General features: G+C 33.8%; 2 protein-coding genes and 1 non-coding gene across 7 annotated transcripts; 2 read left to right on the forward strand and 1 right to left on the reverse strand.

Annotated features, from left to right (window-relative positions):
- The first annotated feature begins 966 nt into the window (after positions 1–966).
- LOC129320289 (uncharacterized) lies at positions 967–7,700 on the forward strand. Of its 4 annotated transcripts, none has more exons than XR_008595712.1 (11): positions 967–1,156; positions 2,020–2,125; positions 3,356–4,579; positions 4,694–4,822; positions 5,067–5,467; positions 5,561–5,642; positions 5,779–5,845; positions 6,104–6,283; positions 6,397–6,457; positions 6,641–7,136; positions 7,425–7,700. XR_008595712.1 is itself a non-coding variant. In XM_054965664.1 (10 exons), exons 5-10 carry the CDS (start codon positions 5,320–5,322, stop codon positions 6,841–6,843), a joined length of 747 nt encoding a protein of 248 aa, XP_054821639.1. In that variant the 5' UTR covers positions 970–1,156; positions 2,020–2,125; positions 3,356–4,579; positions 4,694–4,822; positions 5,067–5,319; the 3' UTR covers positions 6,844–7,344. The 4 variants fall into 4 exon arrangements, 1 of the variants encoding a protein (XP_054821639.1); XR_008595710.1 differs by having other exon boundaries at positions 970–1,156; positions 6,098–6,283; XR_008595711.1 differs by lacking the exon at positions 2,020–2,125 and having other exon boundaries at positions 970–1,156; positions 6,098–6,283.
- A 581-nt stretch (positions 7,701–8,281) lies between these two features.
- Positions 8,282–8,353, forward strand: TRNAT-CGU (transfer RNA threonine (anticodon CGU)). The gene has a single exon. It is a non-coding gene; the product is annotated as a tRNA-Thr (tRNA).
- A 3,440-nt stretch (positions 8,354–11,793) lies between these two features.
- Positions 11,794–13,848, reverse strand: LOC129320929 (transcription factor TCP17-like). Of its 2 annotated transcripts, none has more exons than XM_054966612.1 (2): positions 13,712–13,848; positions 11,794–13,240 (listed from the first exon to the last, which is right to left on the reverse strand). In XM_054966612.1, the coding sequence occupies exon 2, from the start codon at positions 13,143–13,145 to the stop codon at positions 12,138–12,140; it is 1,008 nt and encodes a 335-aa protein (XP_054822587.1). In that variant the 5' UTR covers positions 13,146–13,240; positions 13,712–13,848; the 3' UTR covers positions 11,794–12,137. The 2 variants fall into 2 exon arrangements, with proteins under 2 accessions (XP_054822587.1, XP_054822586.1); XM_054966611.1 differs by having other exon boundaries at positions 13,707–13,848.
- Positions 13,849–22,054: the final 8,206 nt, after the last annotated feature.

A 22,054-nucleotide genomic window follows, 5' to 3' on the forward strand; every position in this document is an offset into this window, starting at 1 on the left:
GTTCATATAAGAAAAAAAATTAATTACTATAAGGTCCATTAACTACATTGACTGAACCTTACCGTAATTAATTTTTTTACGTGGAACCTAATAGTAATCCTCTCTCTCTCTCTCTCTCTCTCTCTCTCTCTCTCTCTCTCTCTCTCTCTCTCTCTCTCTCTCTCTCTCTCTCTCTCTCTCTCTCTCTCTCTCTCTCTCTCTCTCTCTCTCTCTCTCTCTCTCGGGTGAAATAGTTGAAGTTGTACACAATGCTTACAGAGTTACAGATGAAAGGTGGGTATAAATTTTCACAAGAAAATTACAAAACAATTAGATTCATATAAAAAAAATTAAGCTATATGAGCCCATTGGATGATCTATCCTTTTTTTTTTTTTAACGGAGCTACTTGCCTTAAAATTCATGAAAAATATTCTTTTGATCTTGTCGTGTTCACTGTATTGAAATCCATACTGAAATAGTCCATTGTCTTGTTTTGCCGTAACAGTACAGTACGGATTGTGCAATGTATCACCTTGAAAATTTGTGTTTTTGGTCCTTTCCCTCAAGTCTTCACTCTTCAGCATCATCTTAAAACTTTCAATCTGAATGAAGGCTCTCTCTCCACTTAATTTGCAATCTCGCACGTCTTCTGATACATGATCAATTTGGACTTGTAAGGTTAAAGGGAGGAGATTTATTCAATGCAAGATTTATATCAATTTTCATTCTGAAACTTTACAAATGTTTATATGCAAGAAGGAAAAGAGGTTTTTCCAATCTCATTTCCATAACTCATGTCAAAAAAATAATTAATCTTTACCTGAATTGTTTTTCTATTTTTTTCTTTTTAATTTTGTTGCAGTGTTAATTTTCTTTTCCCAACTCAAATCTAGATGGCTTTAAACATTTTTTTCCTTTTTATATTATTTCGTTTTATTAATTTAAATTTAATCTACTTAAAAGAAGAAAGAAAGAAGGGAAGCTAGCCTTCAATCCCTTATTAGTCATCATTAGGGCCTGAGAACGATCCCTTCTCTTCGTTGTCGCGATCCTTTCTTCCTTATTTTCGTCGCTCTCACTTCAACAATCATCTTGCGCTTCTTCTGCTTGGCGTCTCGGAATCGCTGCTTCTTTGCATATTTCTCTCTCGCCCCTCGATTCGCGTCTGCCATTCAGGTTCGTCTTTCTTCCTTTTCTCTGTAATTTACTTCATATTGTTCTCCGGATTATTTTATTCTCCTCAGCTTTCAGCCGTCGACTCATTTGGTTTTACAAAAAAATTTGGCTTAATCTTAACTATCTTGTGAGTGTTTCAATAGAACTACTGGAATTGGAGTGTGTTTGTGGTTTTCGTATCATTAAGCTCTTTTTGCCTGCTTATAAATCTAATACAAGTCTGTTTTTGAATATGTGCTCTGCACCATGCCTTGGCTTTTATGATAGAAAAAGAATAGAAAGGTGGGGAGGGAATGGGGCTTCAGGAAATTAATACTGTATATTTTCCTTTAATAGTGTTAAGTCAATTGACACAGTAAGCTCCCATTTTGGTTACTTGCCTTCATGTTCACCAAAATCTAAGAAGGAAAAAGAAATCACCTTCCACCAAATATCTATGACAAATAGACAGAAGACCTATTTCTTAAAATATGAGAGTTAAAAGACTTCTCTTTTTTGGTTTTGAAAGTTCTGGGACTAGTTGCAAATTAGTAGATCGGATTCTAAATGCTGTCGTGCTATTTGTGACAATTGGGGAAGATTTAAATTGATCGCTGTTAAAAGTTGAAACTTGAAAGAGCCAAAATAGGCTAAATACCAATAGAAATAATGAAAGGAGATTTCCAGAAAGCTGCATTTAATTTTAAAGCCAAAATTATATATAAAAAAGAAAACGAACAGTTATATAAAAATATATAAGTATAAATTAATAAAATAAATTTTATTATCTGAAGTAATTAATTTTGATATTTGAGTAATTAATTTTTGATCTGTACCAAATTCTTTCTAAAATTAATTATAACTCCAATAAAACTCATTCTCAGAGTATCAGATTCATTTATCTTTGTTGATGAACGAGCACTCAACACTCCGTCAGATGCCGTCCACTGTTGTCAGCCCTGTGTTGTTCTCAGGCAAGCAGTAAAGAAGGTATAAACTCTAGGGTTTTTTCTACTCCCAACATCTGGTGAGATTGATTGGTTCAATCTGGCTTTGAATCTGTTCCCTGCATGGGCATTCTTGCTATTTTTTTTTTAAAAAAATAATTTTAATTTGGCTTTGAATCTGGTCTTGTAATCGTTTGAATATTATCACTTTTGAATTTGGGAATATTTACATATTGTTTTTTTCCGTACTAGTTTTTGCTTGAATGGTGTGTAATTGGCTATCATACTTCATCCCACTTCATTTTGATTACTAGCATGTTGTATGATTTGGATTGTGTTGTTTACTGATAAGACCCCATCTCCTGTCACTATGAAAACATACAAAAAGGAGATATAAAAAGAATGGCAAAGGGCAGAAAATATGGAACTATGGGTTAAGGAGAAAGTCCTATGGGTAAAGACCAGCTGACACATCAAAGTAGGGGAGTATTTTGAAAATTGGAGTAACGTGGAGAGCTCTGGCCTTTCGAATGCCAGGTTGGGGTGGAGGAGGTTCATCTTGCTTCATCATTTGTTCATGTGTAGCTTAGGTTTGTGTTGCTGTACTGGGTGTATGTTGTGTTATTTCATCATATTTCGTGTTGTTTCATGTACTCTGTAATTTCAGCTCCTTATTTTGCTTGCAATACAACTCCATTAGTTTGTTTAATCCCATTTGTGGTGTATTTTCTGTATTGTCGTTGGTTTTAAGTTTATTAGGATAGAGGGTTGCAACATTTACCAATGTTGGATTTGTTGTGTATTGGCATTCTGTTTATTAATCTTTTTACTTTATCATCAATTTTGGAAAATTCTCAAGGTATTTGTGATGTATGATCTTGTAAATGACTTAGCTCGAGTTGTGTCAAATTATCTGGAACAAAAAATTAAAAGGTTATTAAATCAACTATGCATATTTCAAAGATTTCAGTGGGGGGTAGATGCCCCCACTGAGTGTAGTGTAGGTCCGCCTATGCAGTGGAGGATTGCCTGATCTGAGTATCTAAAGAATTAGCTTTCGATTAGATTGTTTGATGTTTTTGTTGATTAGCTCTTGGTTCCTTTATGATGTCAGTTCTGCTGACTTTTCGAATAACATTATCATATTAGGTTGCTTTGGTGTTTTTGCCTTGTACTTTGTGCCTTAACATCCTAGAAAGTGCTGAGTACAATGGCATGGAGAGTTCAGTTGGTCATTGTAGGCTAATCTTTTCTTTGAACTCAATTGTTGTAGGCATTTCAGTAAAGGACAGATAGATAATATAACAATTGATGACCCATGCTGCTGGAATTGACTAGGTGAGTTAGTTAAGGCATATTTCTAGATTGATATGAACAATGATTGGTGAAGGTTGGGAAGGAAATACCTGGTTGGGGCAAGATGTTTATTTGAGAATGATATAGCATCCAGAAGCTGGAATTATGCATTGCCTCTTGTGGCAAGACAGAGGAGATAAATTAAACAGGAGATATTGTATTTGGTGCTGAACTAGTGACCTATAAAACAACAGACAAGGCGAGCACTAGGTGCTCCATAGCGAATTTACTTCTTTGAAAGATCTGGAAAATGAGTTTGACTCATATGGTCAACATGGGAATTAGCTTGATGTAAAAAAGAGAAAGAGCAAGAAAAGTGATAGGAAGTTAAACTTCCTGAAAATATTGGATGCTGAACAAGATGCTTTACAGGGTAACCTTTTTAATTAATGCTACCGCTATGGTAATGAATGTGTAGTCTCTCCTCATGACTATCGTAGGAGGTACTCCTAGAGATTCTGCTCTGGAGGGTTCTCCTGTTTTTTGTACTGTTACTTTAGGAAGTCCAAGAGAAAATGGTGTACTGAATAACATTTGCACTGAGTCTGATGAAATATGTAACTTGGAAGATTCTCTGTAAAGTAAAGAGGTAGAACTGTTAGACATAAGTCCTGATTTGTCACTGGAAGGTTCTTCAATGAGTACTGATGCTATTATAAAGACTCATATAAAGAGTCTCAAGCTGTGACTGATGTGTCAAGTTCCCAAAGAAGTGCTGAAGTAAGCTTGGCAAAGAAGGAAGCAGATAATATTGGTGAACTGGTAGAAATGGGTCCTGATTTTTCATTGGAAGCTTCTTCAATCAAAACTGATTTGTCAATCAAAACTGATGCTACTATAAAGGACTCATGTAAAGACTCTCCACCGATGACTGATTTGTCAAGTTCCCAAAAAAGTCTAGAAGTAAGCTTGACAAAGCGGAAAGGAGAAGGAATTTTTGAAAACATAGATATAGTTCCTGATTTTTCACAGGAAGGTTCTTTCATGGAGGCTGATGGTGCTAGAAGAGACTCATGTAAATACTCGCCAACTATCACTGATTTGTCAAGTCCCCAACGAGTTACAGAAGTAAGCTTGACAATGAGCAAGAGAAGGAAAAGTTGGAGCCCGATACACAATGCCCCTGTCAGCAATGTTAATGGTATTACTGTTAATACCTTTTCAACTGAAACTTCTGTCCCTCCTTTACATATGGTTCTGTTGTATCTAGTTCAATAGTTATTCATCAATCCTGTAACAAGAAATTTACATGCAGGAAGCAATTTTTGTTTTGAAGAAAATGTGGAAAAGGAGCAGAATACACTTGAAAAGGCTGCAGAGAACAGCAATGCAAAGTTAGACCTGCAGGAAGCAAGCAGCAGATCGAGCTCAATTTTTGTAAATGGTGAGCATTTTATTAAAGATTCTGTGTCAGGAGTTCCAAATTTGAACACGGTGCAAGGTACAATTTATAAGTGTTCCAATCATGATGATGATAATGGTTATTTAAAAAAGAAATCTGATCAAGAAACATGATGATTATTGATAAACAGTTGATACTCCAGTTTTTTTAATTTATGATGTGGAACCAGTTACTGAGGTTGATAATAAAGATTATTCAAATAAAATTTCTGATGAACCTTTGGCAGCTGACTTGGTGGAGGAAGAAACTAAAGCTAACCAAGTTACCTCAAATGCTGGAGGTTCAGAGGAAAGGATAATGCTGGAGAATGCTTATGAGCAAAGGTGTGTAACTGATGAGCCTGTTATGGACGTCCCTGAGGTGCAACTTGAAGAAGATAATGGAAGAAAGCTGGATGGTGATCAACTTTCGAGAAATGTGTGTCTTCTGCTGGTGATGTTGCTGATTCAAGCTTAGTCTGCAGGAAAGATAATCATTCCATGGTATCACACTTTCCACTAGATAGAACTTTTACTAGCCGCTCAAAGAAGAAGCTTCTTGTTCTTGATGTGAATGGGTTGCTTGCTGACTTTGTTAGTCATGTTCCTTTTGGATATGAGCCTGATGCATGGATTTCTAAGAAAGCAGGTCAAATATCTTTTTTTCTGGTGTCTTTTGACTTGATATCCATCTAAAGCTTGATTGAATTTGACTGATATGTTGCTTTTTTTCTTTCTGCAGTTTTCAAGAGGCGCTTTTGTGATGATTTTTTGAAGTTCTGCTTTGAGAAATTTAATGTGGGCGTTTGGTCATCGAGACACAAGTAAGTGCCAAGCTTTCACTAATATGACATGTTGGCTTGCTTTTGTTTAGTGATATAACTTTTCAGTATCAGGGAAGTTGGATTTACACATCGATGTAAAAATTGTTCTTTTACACTTGCATATGCATGTTGTCAGGAATAATGTTGAAGCTGCAATCCAGTTTCTTATGGGGAAGTCTGCTTCTAAGCTACTCTTTTGTTGGGTAAGCTTATTAAACATTTTTTTTTTTGGGTTGTTGTTGCTTGATGCATATCTTTTGTTGGGGCTGTTGGTTAGGCGTTAAACTTGGCCAGTCACACTCTGATGAATTTTCCTTTTTCTGTGTTGGGGAAGGAGCTTTCTTTCTCATGGAATTGTTGCTAAAGATGCTGCTGATTGAATAATTGCAGTTAATTATTCACTTTGCATGAAATCATTCTAGACACTATTGAGTTTTCTATGACTGTTTATGTAGAATCAGTCCCACTGTACTATGACAGACTTCAACACCGTTGAGAACAGAGACAAACCCCTCGTGTTGAAGGAACTTAGAAAGTTGTGGGAAAAGCTTGAACCTGGTCTTCCATGGGAGAAGGGAGAGTTCAATGAGTCGAACACTTTATTGTTGGATGACTCTCCTCACAAGGCACTAGTAAATCCAGTAAGCCCCGTTTTTATTTTTGCTTTCCTTTTAAGCAATAAGAAGCCTGACTTCAGTTTGTGTTGTTATATCTTTTGCTCTTGCTTACCTCCATTTGCGCTAATTGGATTCAGATGAACACTGCCATATTTCCTTATTCTTATCATTACCGTGACCTAAGAGACTCATCATTAGGTGAGAGTCCTCTAACTATCTCTCTCCCCTCCGCACTTCTTTTTCTTTTTCTTTTCTTTTCTCTTCCTTTTTTTTTTTTGGAAAAAAAGCTTTACACATGTTGATAAGCCAGAGATTGTTTTAGTTCTTTGACAACGTTAACCTGTATTTAAATGCAATAGCATTCTTCTCTGATCATCACAGGACTTGGAGGTGATCTCCGGACTTATCTTGAAGGGCTGGCAATGGCTGAAGATGTTCGAGAGTACGTGGCTTCAAATCCGTTTGGCCAACGCCCGATAAGAGAATCAAATCCATCATGGCGTTATTATCGCAAAGTTATAGATAGTGTAAATGCCTCCAATGATTTCAGAACCTCTTCTAGCTGGGAGCGAAGATCTTACTGAACAATTAAGGGCAAAGCCCTTAATGAATGTAATGGAAAGTTCTTTATTTACTGAGTCTGACGACTGAAGTGACATTGAGTTTTGGCGCTGATTTCTCATTGTGTTGGCCATGTATGTGCCTGCTGTTTGAGTCAGACGTGCTTAGGAGTTATATAGTTTTACAGTACTTGACTTCCAACCTAGGGAAGGACATAAATCTTTTCTTTCGGTCTTTTGAGTTTTGTTCTGACACAAGTTAGATGAGTGTAATATTGCGAAGGGCTACTGAAGCGTTACCCGTTTTATTCCCAGAGGTATTTTTTGTTCTTAGCAAATGTTCTATTCAATGAACTTCAAGAATTAGTGCGAAAGGGTTTTGGATCACTTGACTGATTATCCCATTCACCACTCAAACAGTTAAACTTCCAGTCTTCCAGAGATGCTTCAACCCATAGAATGCTCAATTGCTCTGCACTTCACGGATTTAATGTCAAATATGATAAATTGATAGCATTTTAGTGATGGGGCTTTGATCATAATGGTTTTTTTTTATATTGTACCGTTTGTAACAAATTTGCATGTTCGGTTGTTTTCATATGCAGACGATAATGCAATCGCAAAGTTATGGTGATGATGGATGATGGTTCAGCATTGCAGATGTTACCAAAGTAGACTGGTGAAATGAAAACCAATTTTTCTTTTGTTCCTCTCTCTGAAGTAGTTTATAGTTTTTCACCTTCAGTCACAGCCTTACTGAAATTTGTACTGGTATTCACTCGATCTTGAGCGTGTGTTACATAAAGGAACCTCGACTATCTTTGGAGAGCTGTGCAAAAGTTATTGACTTGGAATGGATTTGGAGCATATTTACTTTCAAACATCCCCCCCCCCCCTTCTCTCACTCGCACGCGCACAGAGAGAGGGGGGCAGACGCATGTTGCACCAACTTCCGTTCCTGTGGTTACAAGTTTAATTTTTTGGCCAACTTCATGGTTACAAGTTTAATTGGATATAAGAAAATAGTGACTGATAGTGATAGGAGATAACCATGAAGTTTTCTCCTGCAAGGGTCACATGATGCCGCCGACGCTGTTGAAACTGCCTTAAGAAGTGTCCTTCAGAATATTACTAATTTTGTATCAATTAAAGACATAGGAGAATGGATAGTGGGGGAAAAGATTACTTAAAAAAGTAAAGAAACTCTGAAACTGACTCTTGACGAAATCCAAGCTCCCCATCCGCAAAATGGATCAAACATCTCATGCGTTATTTTAGAAAAAAAACATTTGTACACTGCATTTCGAATATTCATGCATACGTCCACAACAATCTGGTGAATTTGGGGAGTTTAAGATCACTCTGTGTGTGTGTGGATGCAATGCATAGCTACGGGAGGGAGATGGCCTTATGGGCCAGTCAATTACATCTTATAGATTTAAAAGCACCATCGTCTCAAATGGCCTCCGTAGCATAGTGGTAGTGCGTTCGCTTCGTAAGCGAAAGGTCGCGAGTTCGATCCTCGCCGGGGGCTTTTTCCCCCAACTCTCCCCCCCCCCTCCGGGCCTTTTGTCGTTTTACGTTTCCCAGCGGAAGCCCCTTCTGCGAATGCTGCTTTTGTCGTTTTTCGTTGAACGGCTGCCTCTGGTTCTTCTGCTAAGCTTCCGAGTTCCAACCTAACAAAGTCATCAGCTTTTTTGAAACAAAAAAAATTATAATAATTGGCCACTTTTTCTTTTGGGTCTTGTGAAACCATAGCAAGTATCATGTAAAGTTTTAATAATTCCACCTCTAATTAAACTCCAAGGTGAAATTAAAAGATCAACGTTTCTTAGTGACGTGGTTCGTTCTTCTTCTTCTTCTTTTGAGTGAAAGAGAGAAGTCTCATTTTATCATAACGATTAAAGGGATAGGTGTGGTTCGTTGTTTTTCAAAACGAAAGTGGTCCTTGTAATTTTAAAGAGCAATTACACACACATGTATGTTTAGGACCACAAGTCGCACATAATTTTTTTTGCTTTTGTACGATGGCCAAAAGATGTACTCGTCTGCACGCCTACAAAGCGCATGCCTAACACATACACACACCGACTAAGGCACCAAAGGATTAATTCTTGTCCATTTCTACATTTATTCAACGGTCTTGAAAGTGAAAACTCTCAACTTCAGGGACATGACATGTTTAACAAGGTCTTTACTTTACATGTGAAAGTTTACGTTGTTCATTTTCCTAGAAAATCACGCTCATAAATTAAACTAGATTAATTGCATACAGTATAGCCCTTTTTGTTTCAAAACTTGTATCCAACCCTCCAATTTATTTGTAGTCGAAGAAGTTATCAATTATTACTACCTAGGATCTTGTATATGTATATAACAACTAATTATTTACAAATATTAAGAAAAGAAGGTTTTTTTTTTTTTACCAACAAGAAAAGTTATTGTTAAAGATATATTTAACTTCTTAAATTTAATCCTGATTGCAATTTTTTTTACAGAATTGCCCCTCATAAATGGACATTCTAACATAAATTTAGTTGTCCTTCGTATCTTTCTCTTTGATTACCTTATATTGGAGAATGAAAGGGGTATATGTAATTCTTAAAGAAAAGATTACGTAATTGACTATTTTTGTCATGGCATATATTCAAACTTAAAGAGACTTGTACAATCACAGTATTACACATCTTCAGTGCATGAAGTTTATTTCTAAAAGAAAATTAAAACACATCAAATGGGACTGTTCTATAAAGCTACGTACAAATATAAAATTAATAATTGTTACGTTTTGTGTATTAATTCTTTGGTTGTTTAATTTCTAACTTAATTTCATTGAAGCCATCATGACCTCAAGTTGAAGGAGGCTTTCAAGACCCTAGCTAGTGCATGTGCAGCGATGGATGATATATATATATATATATATAACTGGGTCTGCTTGAATTTAATTTGGTGTTCTTGGATCTTGTGATATATTATTGTGCACTGATGCAGAGACTGCTTATGTCTGATAATTCAGTCGCTGCTTCTTGTGATTTTATGTTCCTTCCTTTTCAGTGTCAGACAACTGCAGATTCCAAAACAACACAATTAATCCGACCGCTTCCCTTTGCTTTTCTTTTTCACTTTGTGCGTGGGATATATGGATGCTTCTCTGCCTAATTCATCAATTTACATGCTGTGCAAATAGGCTACACCCATGAACTTTCGTCTGCCACATACTGTCTTTTCTCTATCTCAAAAACAGATCCCTCAGACCAGTCCTTCATATTTGGACTCCTTATCCTTTAATTTTCTTCCCCATATACATTTCTTCATCAAGCTTTGATCATATATATGGGTGTATATATCTAGCTAGTCGTATCGATCATCAAGAGAAGCATACAGTTAACTCTGGTTAAAAAAAAACTATATATATATATATATATATTTGGGAGGTTTGTAGCTAAGCCTCGTGCACGTTTTGCTAGCAGCTGCATGCATGTACGAGAGAGGGATTAATTAGTGAGGAATTTAACAAACGTTGCAAAATTTTGTTTCCTGCATGTTATATGGACCTACATAGTTTCATCATATATAGTGCATATTATATATGGACCATATTTAATTTGGTACGTACACTATTGAACCTTAGTTTTTAAGTATATGTATATGCAGTATAAGATTTAAGAGATTTGACTAACTGAAAGTTTATGGACTTGAGATATATGTTAATTAACCTTACAAGTTGATGGATTAAGTCACCATTTATTTTGCGTCTTCTATATTATATATGACTGCGCGTTAATTATATATTAGAAAAAATATTAGGTATTTATGGACAAATAATTCTTATCAAGAAGTGAAGAATAATTTTTTTTTATTTTTTTATGAATGTTAAATGTATACCCTTCAAGCTTCTTAATTTGATGCAAGAAAGACTTGAGAGTAATAAACTTCTCTCTTTAAATTAGAGTACTCTCCATCAATTAAACCATTGTCATTTCTTAATATTCAAACAATTGTAATTAATTGCCACCAGACAATGTTAAACAAATATTTTTATAATTTAATAATAATATATAGGCGTGGCCGTGGCATGTAACCCTCTTTTTACAGAGACACAGTACCTTAATAGCATTAAAGTAGAAAACAAAAGAACTTATACACACACACACATATATATATATAATAACCTGACCCTAAACAGCAAACTGACTATCCTGCAGTTACTATACAAATTAACCCAAGGCATGCGTACGAAGCTCTAAAAATTACTTTATACGGGTAATCTTTCTCACTAGTCAGGTATTTACCAATCGAAATAGTTACCGTTATATTATAACTCCATTTGCTTCGATTTTCTCAAACCAGCTAAAGTAGAGCGGGTAAAAGGGTTAAAAGTTGACGCAATCAATAACAATATAAACATATGCTCAGCCTTCTCATTAATTATAAGCAGCATTTCGGCAGCCTTTTTCTTCATTTACTTTGTGCCCAGCTATAAATTTACTTGGTTTCAACTTTCAAGCTCAACACTTCATCTATATAGCGAAGCTGCTTCTGTGTGCGAAGCCATAGGTGAGCTTTCAATTATAAACGTTCGTAAACATCTTGAGCATTAAAGCAACAAGGCCATAAAATTAATCATATTATCTACATTACGCATACATCCTGGGATTTTCTGATTAAATATGATCCTTCTCCCCCGGTATGCAGCGTAATGTATTGTTTACTGTCTTCATTATTTGAAAACCCAGTCAAATATATGGTCAATGCCTCAATGGTTAGGGTAATTATTCTACTAATAAGAGCTTGACTTTTAAGGTTATTATTATTTCCTCATCATTCACTTGATGCATTTCGAATTTTAAGTAAATTAGATAAAATGAAAATCTCATGACGCATGCATATTCTTTGGTAAAGTTCTCTGCGACATTGCCTTACTGAACTGAAGTTAGAAAACAAATATAGTGGCGACAATTAAATAAGTACATATATAAGCAAATAAACTTCATTTTAGCTTTATTTCGTCTGAATTGCACCCACAATGGTTTTGCCAACATATGGTCTATATAGCACCCAAAAACCGCAAAGATTCAAACATAATCCCAAATATATATATATATATATATAGCAATTAATGCCATACTTACAAGCGTGCGTGCGTTCACCATATAGCTCCACAGCGGAGTTTATGTGCTTCAGCATCTTGATAAACTGCTTTGAAGAATATCCAAGAGAAGTAAGCATGCATTTGCCCATTGCTGTTCTTGTACTCATATCCTTCAACACGCACAGCGGAGCTGTGTTAACAGTTACAATCAACTATGAGATATGCATCAAAGAGTACTTTCCTTTGGTGGTTGATTATGATCTGAATCTAGAAGCTTAGAAGTAAATGGTACTGGGAGGTGTTTCAGACATGAAATGTGAGGGTAATTAGGAGCTGTCGGTAAATGAGAACTAGAGGAGCTCAGCAACTGATGAACATGGTTGTTGAACTGTCCTCTCGGATCATTGTCTTCTGCTGAGGTGGCAACCTGATGTGGAGGAAAAAACGAAGGTACTGTGGCAGAAGTAGAAGAAGAAGATGGGCAAAACAGTAATTTAGAACCAGAAGATGGTGGTACTACAGCAGGAAAACAAGATGAAAATTGTACGCCATTGCCACTACTGCTTTGAGTATTTGCATATTCCGTCTGTGGAGGAAACACCAATCCATGGCTTCCAAATTGGGATAAAGATAGACTTGCAGGTTCCAAATGATGGGGGTTATAATTACATAGCATGCCATTGTAGTGCTGAGCCCCAGAGGGAAAATTCTTCTGATGAAATGGAATCTCACCAAACCCATCTTCATTTCCTCCTTCACTTGCCTTGGCCCACTTTCCCTTTTCAAACACAGATCCTATATCAAGAGAAGAGTGCAAGGAAATTGCCGGTTCATAATGATGATGAGGAAGTAGGGTTTGTGTATTAAATTGAGGGAAACCATGAGGAATTTGAAGAGGTGGGAGCTTATCAATATCATACTTTGTGGCTTCAAGCAGCCAATCTATGACCTTACTGGGTTGGCTTAGTCCAAGCCTGTCTTGAAGATCATAAATCTGAACTGCTGTTGGTACTGATAGCCTAATCCTTCTGTCTCTTAGTCCTCTTATGGTGCAAACCTTGCTGTGCCTATCTTTTCCTCCGAAAGATCGAGAAACTCGCACAATTCTTGGATTTCTGAACCCTGGCCACTGTCTTGAATTTGGTACCTTCGAGAATTTCTCAGTGTTGTTGTTGATGGTACCTCCCTCTTGCTTGGCTTTGTAATATCCTTCTCTTGAATCTTCGTTTATCATCTTCTTTCTAATTATTATCTCTCTTGATGATATATTATCGTCTCCTTCTTCAAAACATCCAGTTCATTGCTTCTCTCCTCATCGATCGAACTATTCTGAACAATGAAAAAAGTTTCACATTATGAAAATGAATGTTTTTTTGTTTCTGTTTTGAGTAAGATTAACAAGCAATTAATTGAAACATACCAAAATTCTCACGCGCATGCTTAAGACATGGTGAGAAATGAAAAACGTTCTCATGTGTTCAAATTCAAGATTTAGAGATCCAAATTCAAGTGTAAAAAAGTGAGTTCTTCGGTGAAATCAGTTTGGTTTACAATATAATTCCAGATGAGAGAGATTATGCTGGTGCTGAAGTTGTGTAAATTGCTCCAAAATTAGGGCAAAGAAAACTGAATTCAGTAAATTCGTAGTTTACGGAATGAAATCGAAGCATAGATCAGATGGCCTGCCTGACAAGGAAATTATACCAAATTAAGGATCATTTGGAACAGTAGTACTGAGAGAACTTGAATGCAAGAGAGCAGGCCAACTTTAATAATTCAGTTAACAAGACTGTACCTTACGTGAAAGAGAGAGAGAGAGAGAGGGGATTCCAGCTGGAGCTGTTTGTGAATTCTGTTATGAGCTATTCGCCATGGATAAGAAAGAAAAGATGAGGAAGATGGTGATGCAGAAGACAAAGAAAATCCTTTCCCAGCCTCAAAATAAGCTCTTCAGTGCTGTCAACGAATTGAACATTTATATATGACCTCAGCCTTACTTTTGGACCCTTTTCTTCAGAGAATTCTTGAAGTCTAATTAATTACAGCACCACTTTTCATGTAATTATGTCAATTTAATTTAATGTCCAAGAAAGAAAGAGAGAACGGAGAATATCTCTTAAATAAATTAAAAATAAATAGACAAGTTAATAATCATTAGCAATCCACATGTATGCTCATTCCGTTAGAATTAATATGTTATATAGTACTTTTAATTAATTTATCCTCCTATAACAAGTTAGTTAATGACATTAAACTACATCCTTTCCAGGTTTAGTCTTGTTTAATAAGTTGCTTCAATCAAAAAGGTTCTTGCAACTATACTCCTAATTAAAAGTATTTTTAAAAAATCATAGTAATTACGTATTAAAAATTTTAGTATGATACTTAAAAAAAGTGTTTTATAATAAGGGTGTGTGTGTGTGTAAATTAATACAATCACTGGACTTACTTTTCAATGGATTGAAACTTAATTATATGTTTATAACTAGATTGGATTTTCTTCATTCATGCGTACATATATTTAGAAAAAGACTAATGACACAAGAAAATATGACGATATTTATTCATATCTCATGATTATTGTAATAACCCTGACAAAATTTAAAATAAATAAATAAATATACATACATATATATATATAGGTTAACTTGCTTAAAGTGTATTTATATTAGTTCTTGAGATAAATATAACAAGTTAAAGACTTGGTCTAGTGGCAGCTGAGCACTTCATATACTAGGTCCCAAGTTTGAATCTAGAAGAGACCAAAAGAAAAGTTAATTTTTTTTCTTTTTCTAGCTATGTGAAATTACCAAACTACCCTTAGTTCCATCAAATTTTTTTTTTTAACTCTTTCTTCCTTCTTTCTCGATTAATCAGGAGCTAAGAGAGATCTGGGAAGCACCAACACTTTGCTTTGCCTTTCACTGATCACTATCTTCTTCCTCCTCAACCGAAGCTGGCACCGTCATTCGCGTGGGTCGTTGTTGCTGCTATGCTCGTCCATTCACCTCAGTTGTGATTTCGTTCACGAGTTGCTGCTGTTTGTCCGCCTTTGTTGCTTATTCAAGTATGAAAAATCTCTCTTTCTCTTATATTGTTGTTCGTGTGTGTATAAATGGTTTGAGTGAGCTAAGATCTCTTCCTTTTGGTTTGTTTTCGATTACTGATAAGCTTACTCTTCTCCTTCATTCATGGCGACAGCCCTTCTACTTCACTGCTCAGAATCATTCTCTTTCCTCTGTCCGTGCATGTTGATTCATTTAAGGTTAGAAGCTTCAATCTTTTTCTTCTCCTTGTAAATCTGTGCGTGTGAGTGGCTAGGGTGGTATTAAGGAGATTATAAATTTTTGTGGTCTTGCTGCTGTGTGAAAAATGGAAGAAGAAAGAAATTCAATGGAGCTTGAAAAAATATATATATCCGGAGGCTTAACAATGATCTATATATGGTGAAAATATCCAAGCTAAGTTGAATTATTGAGTTAGTTGGTCTAGAATAATTGTTATAATAGATTTAAAAGAGAAAGAGCTCAAGCGTGAAACTTGAAATTTGTGCCTATGAGATGATTGTCACAATGGTTGTAAGAGGAATTAAACTTGATTTTTAGTGTATAAAATTTTGTTGGCTTTAGGATTAGAATGGATATTGTATTATAAGATGTATAGAAGCTGAAGTTTGAAAGGAAAGAGTAGTTTTAGCTTGAAAAAATATAACTATAAGTGTTTGAAAGAGTATCTAGTAGAAGAAATATGAATATGAAAGGTATGGAATTATGAATGAATTTATACACTTCAAAGAAATGTAATCATGAAATTTTATGTCTTTATAGGATGTGTAGAAGAAGAGGATCCTGATAGGAATTGAAGAAAAAAAATATATATTTTAAAGATTTGCAACTACAACAAGTGAATAGCATACCTTTTGATTTATTTTATTGTCATAGACTTTTATTGAACCATTTTAATTTTTTTGAATTACATTAATTTTGAAAATTATGGCATATTGGTAAAGGACAAATGAATTATGATATGTGAACTTATTTATTATCAAAAAGTGTATTTCCAAGGTTGATGAAAGTACTCTTATATGTTGTTAAGTTTTGAAATGTATTGATTACTCAAGTACTGTAAGTTTGGCGTAATAGCTATAAAATATGGTTTTCACAAAATTTGAGATTTGAAATGACTCATGCGAGTTTAGCATTGAGAATAGAAATTTTATTATAGCAATAATTATTTTTCTTACATGTTTAAAACATGATTTCAAGAAGACTCTAAACAAAACACTGTTGCCAACTGCAATTCTGTTAGCCCGTAACGTGCTGTGGTTGAATACTAGCTAGTTTGTTGTATGAGCTTTATTCTCATGTTTGGTATTCGTGGGCTTTGTACCCCACATTTGATTCCGTGGCCTGAGTCGCGTTTGGTTATATACCCTCATGGATTGTGTGTTCATATTTGTTTCGTAACTTTGGCTGTGCTTGATTACTTGCCTTCGTGGATTGGTGTGTCCGCTTTTGTTTTGGTGCCATAAGCTACATTTAGTTATTTATCCTCATAAATTGTATGTTTATATTTGTAACTTGTTCTGTTGAGTTCTCAAAATTTTACATGTTGATTAAAGTGTTATTCTAAAATTTACATGATTTTAGCTAATAATTTTACCACTTAAAACTATATGTGAGTAAATTTTTTTTTAAGCATTATAGCATAAATTATTTTCAACTTATTCATATTTTACAATTAAGGTTATGACATACAGGTTTATAAAATTTGAGAAATTATTTTAATTAGTTGGCACCATTATTAGATTTTGTTGATTTTAAATTTTAAGAATTTTACTATAGGAATGCTATTCAATGAAAAACTTATTTTAGTCTCAAATTTGTTAGCTAACGCTGATCCCCCTTGACCTCTGAAGGACAACCTAGCTACTGTGGGTGAAAATTTTTAATTGATACTGTTGCTTTTAATATAAATATATAGTTTGTATATCTTTTTGATTTAAAAGAAAGAGTAAATGCTCCACATAAATTGTTGGTAGACTTTATTTTGGTTTGTACATTGATTGCTGGTTGAAAGGAGTTATGCTCCTGATTTATACCATTATCTGTAGAAATTTTTGTTGTAAAATTTTTGAAAAATCTTAATTACAGGGGAGATTCTGTCGAAATTTCTACAAAAATGTCAACACTTTCTTATGACAATTAGCTTAAAATATATATATATAATTTTAATTCTCATGTAATTTGATTAATTTTCTTTTTTTCTTTATAAAAATGGAATAAATTTTTGTTTCGTGACTTACGGGGATGTGTGAGTGGTTCACACCCATGCCGGTCACTTTCTATTTTTGAGACGTGACAATTATATTCATCTACTTTACATTTTGAGCTTGAATTTATCATGTTCATTTTTGGTTACATTAAAGACAATTTAAATGATCTCTCGTTTGACTATTTATAGCTCATCTTTCTTAAGTTGGGTTTAAGTAAAAATCTTTTAAAGAAGTAAAGGGAATTTTGACAACATATTTACTATTGTATATATAAATGCTATAAGCTTTATTATCAAGATTTGTGCATTTATAATCATCATTATCTGCATTTAAAGAAAAGTATACAATAATTCTATATGGAGGATCTCATATTGTTTGTATATTTATCACATTTTTTATACCTCTTGCTGTCTTAGCGTGTATTTAAATTTTATAAACATATATAAAAGATGTTATTTGATAAGAGTTAGGATTGGATTTGCAAATGTATTGGGTTCACATGGGTCTGAATTCATAATGAAATTCCAACCCTCTCAAACGTACACATCACAAAGCGCAACAAAGAATTGCACGGCCAATTACTTTTTTGACCATCAACTGGCTCTTTCCGTTGTAAAGTGAATCTCAACCAAAATCAATTGCCTGGATCAATTAATTCACGCACCAAATTACCAAACAAGACCGGCTTAATGTTTAGCTCTGTTCAACATACAAAACATATTTTGTTGGGAAAAGCCAGGAGAAAATACATCTGTTAATTAGTTTACTCTTTATAGGGCATGCAACTAGATCAGAAAAATTCCCCCAGCATTACGAAAGAGTAAAGAATATGCATTGTTATCAATTTATTATGACCATTGCTATCTATATACGCGCGCGCCCTTTTTACGTGGAATCATACTTGGATGTTCAATACGTGCACGTAGAGTTTGAAAAGTTTGCAGATTTAGCTTCCTGCTGAAAAAGTATGAATGCCGAACAGTATATGGTTTGATCTTACATCATAGAATAGAAACAGTTGGGGTGTAAAGCGACATATATATATATATATATTAAGTAGAGTAGAAATTGAACTAGCTAGAGAAGTCATAATTAGTAGCTTCCAAAAGTTGTGGTGTAAGCAAAGGCAGTGATCAGATCATGAACTGGATTAGGTGCATGGTACATAGATAGATAGATGTAGGTAGCTGCGCTACACTTACAGACGAGGGACCGACTTAGGTTCTTTAAAGCATCTACTTAACTTGTAGAAACAGGACCACTCGCAGATGGCAGTGAGATTTGCACGGCACAATTTGGACTCTCTCTATACATACAACATGGTATCTCTTTCATTCATTATTCTTTCCTGATCAGGTTCAATCAATTTGGCTTAATTATCATCTATATTTCTTTGAAAATCAGTTACTTATTAGAAGGGTATTAGGGAATTAATTGTTCTATTGATGACTTGTTCAAAGTTTCCATATTCTAAGAGGTAACATTGTATATAAACTTTACCGAATATGGCATTACAAGCTAGACTTCAACTGTTCACTTTTGAGAGTCTCATAATAATTTATATTTAGACTTCATAGGTAACAAATTGAGCTAGGAATTTCACAGAGATTATATAAATTAACTCTCTAAATTAAATCCAAGAATTTGAACTAGATAGAAACATGAGGATAGAAATATAATGACAGTAGAATAACCCTAGTTAGCTGGTTCTTTAATTTCAGTCCTGTACTGTTCAAGAAGGTTTCAGAAAGGAAAAACTGGAATAATGGATCTTGCTTGAATAATAAACAGCGTTTTAAATTTTTATGGACTGCACGCATCACTCCAACACGTTGAGTTATAGATTCAAATGACATATATAATAACACTGATTAATTCATCGATGGAGCTGCATACGTGTAGATACAGCTTAATGTCCAATTAGTTCTCTCAATCACTTTCTAAATCTAACTGTATTAGCATAATTGCTAATTAAACCTATAAGTATTGGCATACATAGGGTATGTTTAGGTAAACCACATTTCACAGATGAGAATTACTCTCTCCATTAAAAAATGTAACGCATTTTTAATCAAATCTCACCTTCAATAAAGTAGTTATCTACTTTTCAATTAACCCTATCTTTTTATATTTATCCATATTAAATACCCTATAATAAATATAAAGTCATTATCAATAGGGGCATTTAAAAAAAAAGAGAATGATTACACCTCAAAAGATTAAAAATGCCTTACATTTTTTTAATATTCAATTACTCAAATAATGCCTTACATTTTTTAATGGAGTGAGTAGTTTTTAACATTTGAGATAGAAAAAGTTATTTGGATATCAGATAATTGGGAAAATATACTTTTGAAAAGTACTTCCTAAAATGATTTGGATGTAAATTTGCAAAAGTAATTTGAGATAAGATTTGAAAAATGAGATGTTATTTGACCATACTATCCTTTTAATATACTATTTTTTTATTTAAAACATGTTGTTAACTTATTAAAAATATAATTATCATTTAAATAATTAATTATTATTATTATTAGAGATCAAATTTTTAGTATTATAAGTTAAATAATTAATCTTATTATTTTTTTAACATTAATGTATATTCAACTATTTATGTAATATGTGTCCAATATATCAAATTTTATATTTGATGTCATTTAGAATTTTTATTAACCAAAAAAGTTTTGTCCAATTGGTTAAATATTTTTTGAATAAAAAAAATTATCATATATATCTCTTCAATTATGTTAATTTTCAATTTTAATACACCTTGAACTATTTATTATATAATTTTTTTAATATATCAAACTTTATATTTTTATTTTTATTATTTAACATATTAAATTTTATGTTACTTAAAAATTTTATCATATTTTTAAACATTTTAAATATGTTACATTTGTATATTAAAAATTATAAATTATCATAAATTAATATTCCTTTTAATAATTGTACATTTAAAAGTATATTTCATTCTTATAATCTAAACAACTTTTAATTTATTAAAATAATTTTTAAAAAATATTTTTAAACATAAATTTCATTATAACAATTAATTTTTATTAAATAAATTTTTATCAAATAAATTTTTAATAAATGAACATCTCACAAACTAAAAATTAAACACACACATAATTTTGAGCGAGGAGAGAGATGCTGCTACAGTTTGAGGGCTGAATTGAGAGAACTAAGAAGAAGCTGCAGCTTCCCCCCCCCCCCCCCCCAATAAACAAAACTGTCTAGAAAATCGGAATCTTCACCAAAATAATTGAGCAAAGTTCAGAACACTGCATTACTGCAGCTGCTATGCTGCAGTTTTATACTGGTCAAAGGCTGAAAGGCTCTATGAGCCTATGTATATCTATGTACTTTATGTAGAGTTTCTCATATTAAACTTTAACCCTAAATGGCTTCAATTTGAAATCGTTGCAATTCCATAAACCTCCCAACAATAGTCAAGCTGATCTGGTTCACTTCTGCATACCTAAGTCAAGGCTTAATCTTACTGAAGATAGAATTGGAAAGATATAGAGAGAATTATGTTAAAATCTAATATAAAAAAATTAATTTTTACAAGATTAATTAACAATTGAATTGAAAAAAATAACAATACATTATGCTACCAATAATCTTAGTTCAATTGTTAATTGATGTTTAAGTAATTAATTTAAATCTGTATATAATTCTCTCAAAAATGTACACGGAACCGGTTTTTTTTTTGGGACGGAATATAGAACTGATAGGTGCAATGTGCGAGTGTAAACTGGCACTGTTCATTTTCTGTTTTTTCATTTTAGGAAGTCAGAAGACTATGATGAATTTGTCGTACAGTTGTCTATTGGTCATGAGTTTTTTTTTTTTTTTGTGGGGGTGGGGGGGTTATACGTCTGACCATTATCTTTTGTATCTGCAAGTTGAGTTGTTGCAGAAAAGATCCATCTGTGGTGAACTTGAGGAGATGGGGTTTTTGTAAAGACATGATTCCTTGTCTCCCCTTTGTATATACATATAATGGATGGCACAATAATCTAGAGCCCCAACTCCCAGAAATTCGTGGCCCCAAAAGAAAAGAAAAGTCTCAGAAATTCTGCCCTCTCTTCAAGTTCAACCAACTAGCCATTACTTTCTGACTTGAACTAGTTTTGGAAGTGATCTTAGTGATCTATATCCATATGTATATATACCCAGCAACTATCTGTATATACCAACAAAGTTTCTCTATATAATGTCATAGCTACTTTAATTATCAGGTATTGAGCTTTTGCTTGGATTGGATATTTACTGAAACAAGTATTCTTCAGAAAAATGGAATTGTATACCAGCTAATTATGATAAGGGAAGACCCGTTCATCTCAATAATGTAAGTTGAGAACAAAATATTTAGTAAAGAAAACTGTAAGACCCCTTGAATTTTCTTGAAGTGAGAACGGGTCATTATAGATGAAGCCATTTTTCTGTAAGATCAGATGATGATCTCAGATTAACGTCTCATCACCATCACCACTTAGGTAAGTAAGAGATCTCTCAGCCATTTTGCAACATCATGATGGCCCATTCCATGAATGTGTACGTGTCTGTGTACATGTAGATGCCATACATCTATATAGCAGCCATATAATTGGGGAGAGAGAGGGTGAGGAGTGGACAAATTCGCATGGCCGGTTTAGATCAATATATGGTAACAGTTCAAAGACCAGGTCGATGTGTTCCTCCAATCCTCTTTATAAATTATTTTTACTAATCTTATTAATATTAATAAAAAAATAAAAGAAATAAAAATATATAAATTTCAAATATAATCCTACATAGCAAATCTAAAAGTAATGTTGTATGTTACTTTTTCTCTCTCATAAAAAATAATTTTAAAA

The sequence above is a fragment of the Prosopis cineraria genome, unplaced genomic scaffold, assembly GCF_029017545.1.
Source record: "Prosopis cineraria cultivar Desert tree isolate PC_DT_omini unplaced genomic scaffold, ASM2901754v1 PC9, whole genome shotgun sequence".
Lineage (NCBI taxonomy): Eukaryota > Viridiplantae > Streptophyta > Magnoliopsida > Fabales > Fabaceae > Prosopis > Prosopis cineraria.

Bases quoted from the DNA above. Each gene is read 5' to 3' on its own strand.
- LOC129320289 (XM_054965664.1), top strand. From the start codon at position 5,320: ATGGTATCACACTTTCCACTAGATAGAACTTTTACTAGCCGCTCAAAG. The intron at 5,643-5,778 runs GTAAGTGCCAAG...GCATGTTGTCAG, and splicing joins GTTTGGTCATCGAGACACAA to GAATAATGTTGAAGCTGCAA. The intron at 6,458-6,640 runs GTGAGAGTCCTC...TGATCATCACAG, and splicing joins CCTAAGAGACTCATCATTAG to GACTTGGAGGTGATCTCCGG.
- LOC129320929 (XM_054966612.1), bottom strand. From the start codon at position 13,145: ATGATAAACGAAGATTCAAGAGAAGGATATTACAAAGCCAAGCAAGAG.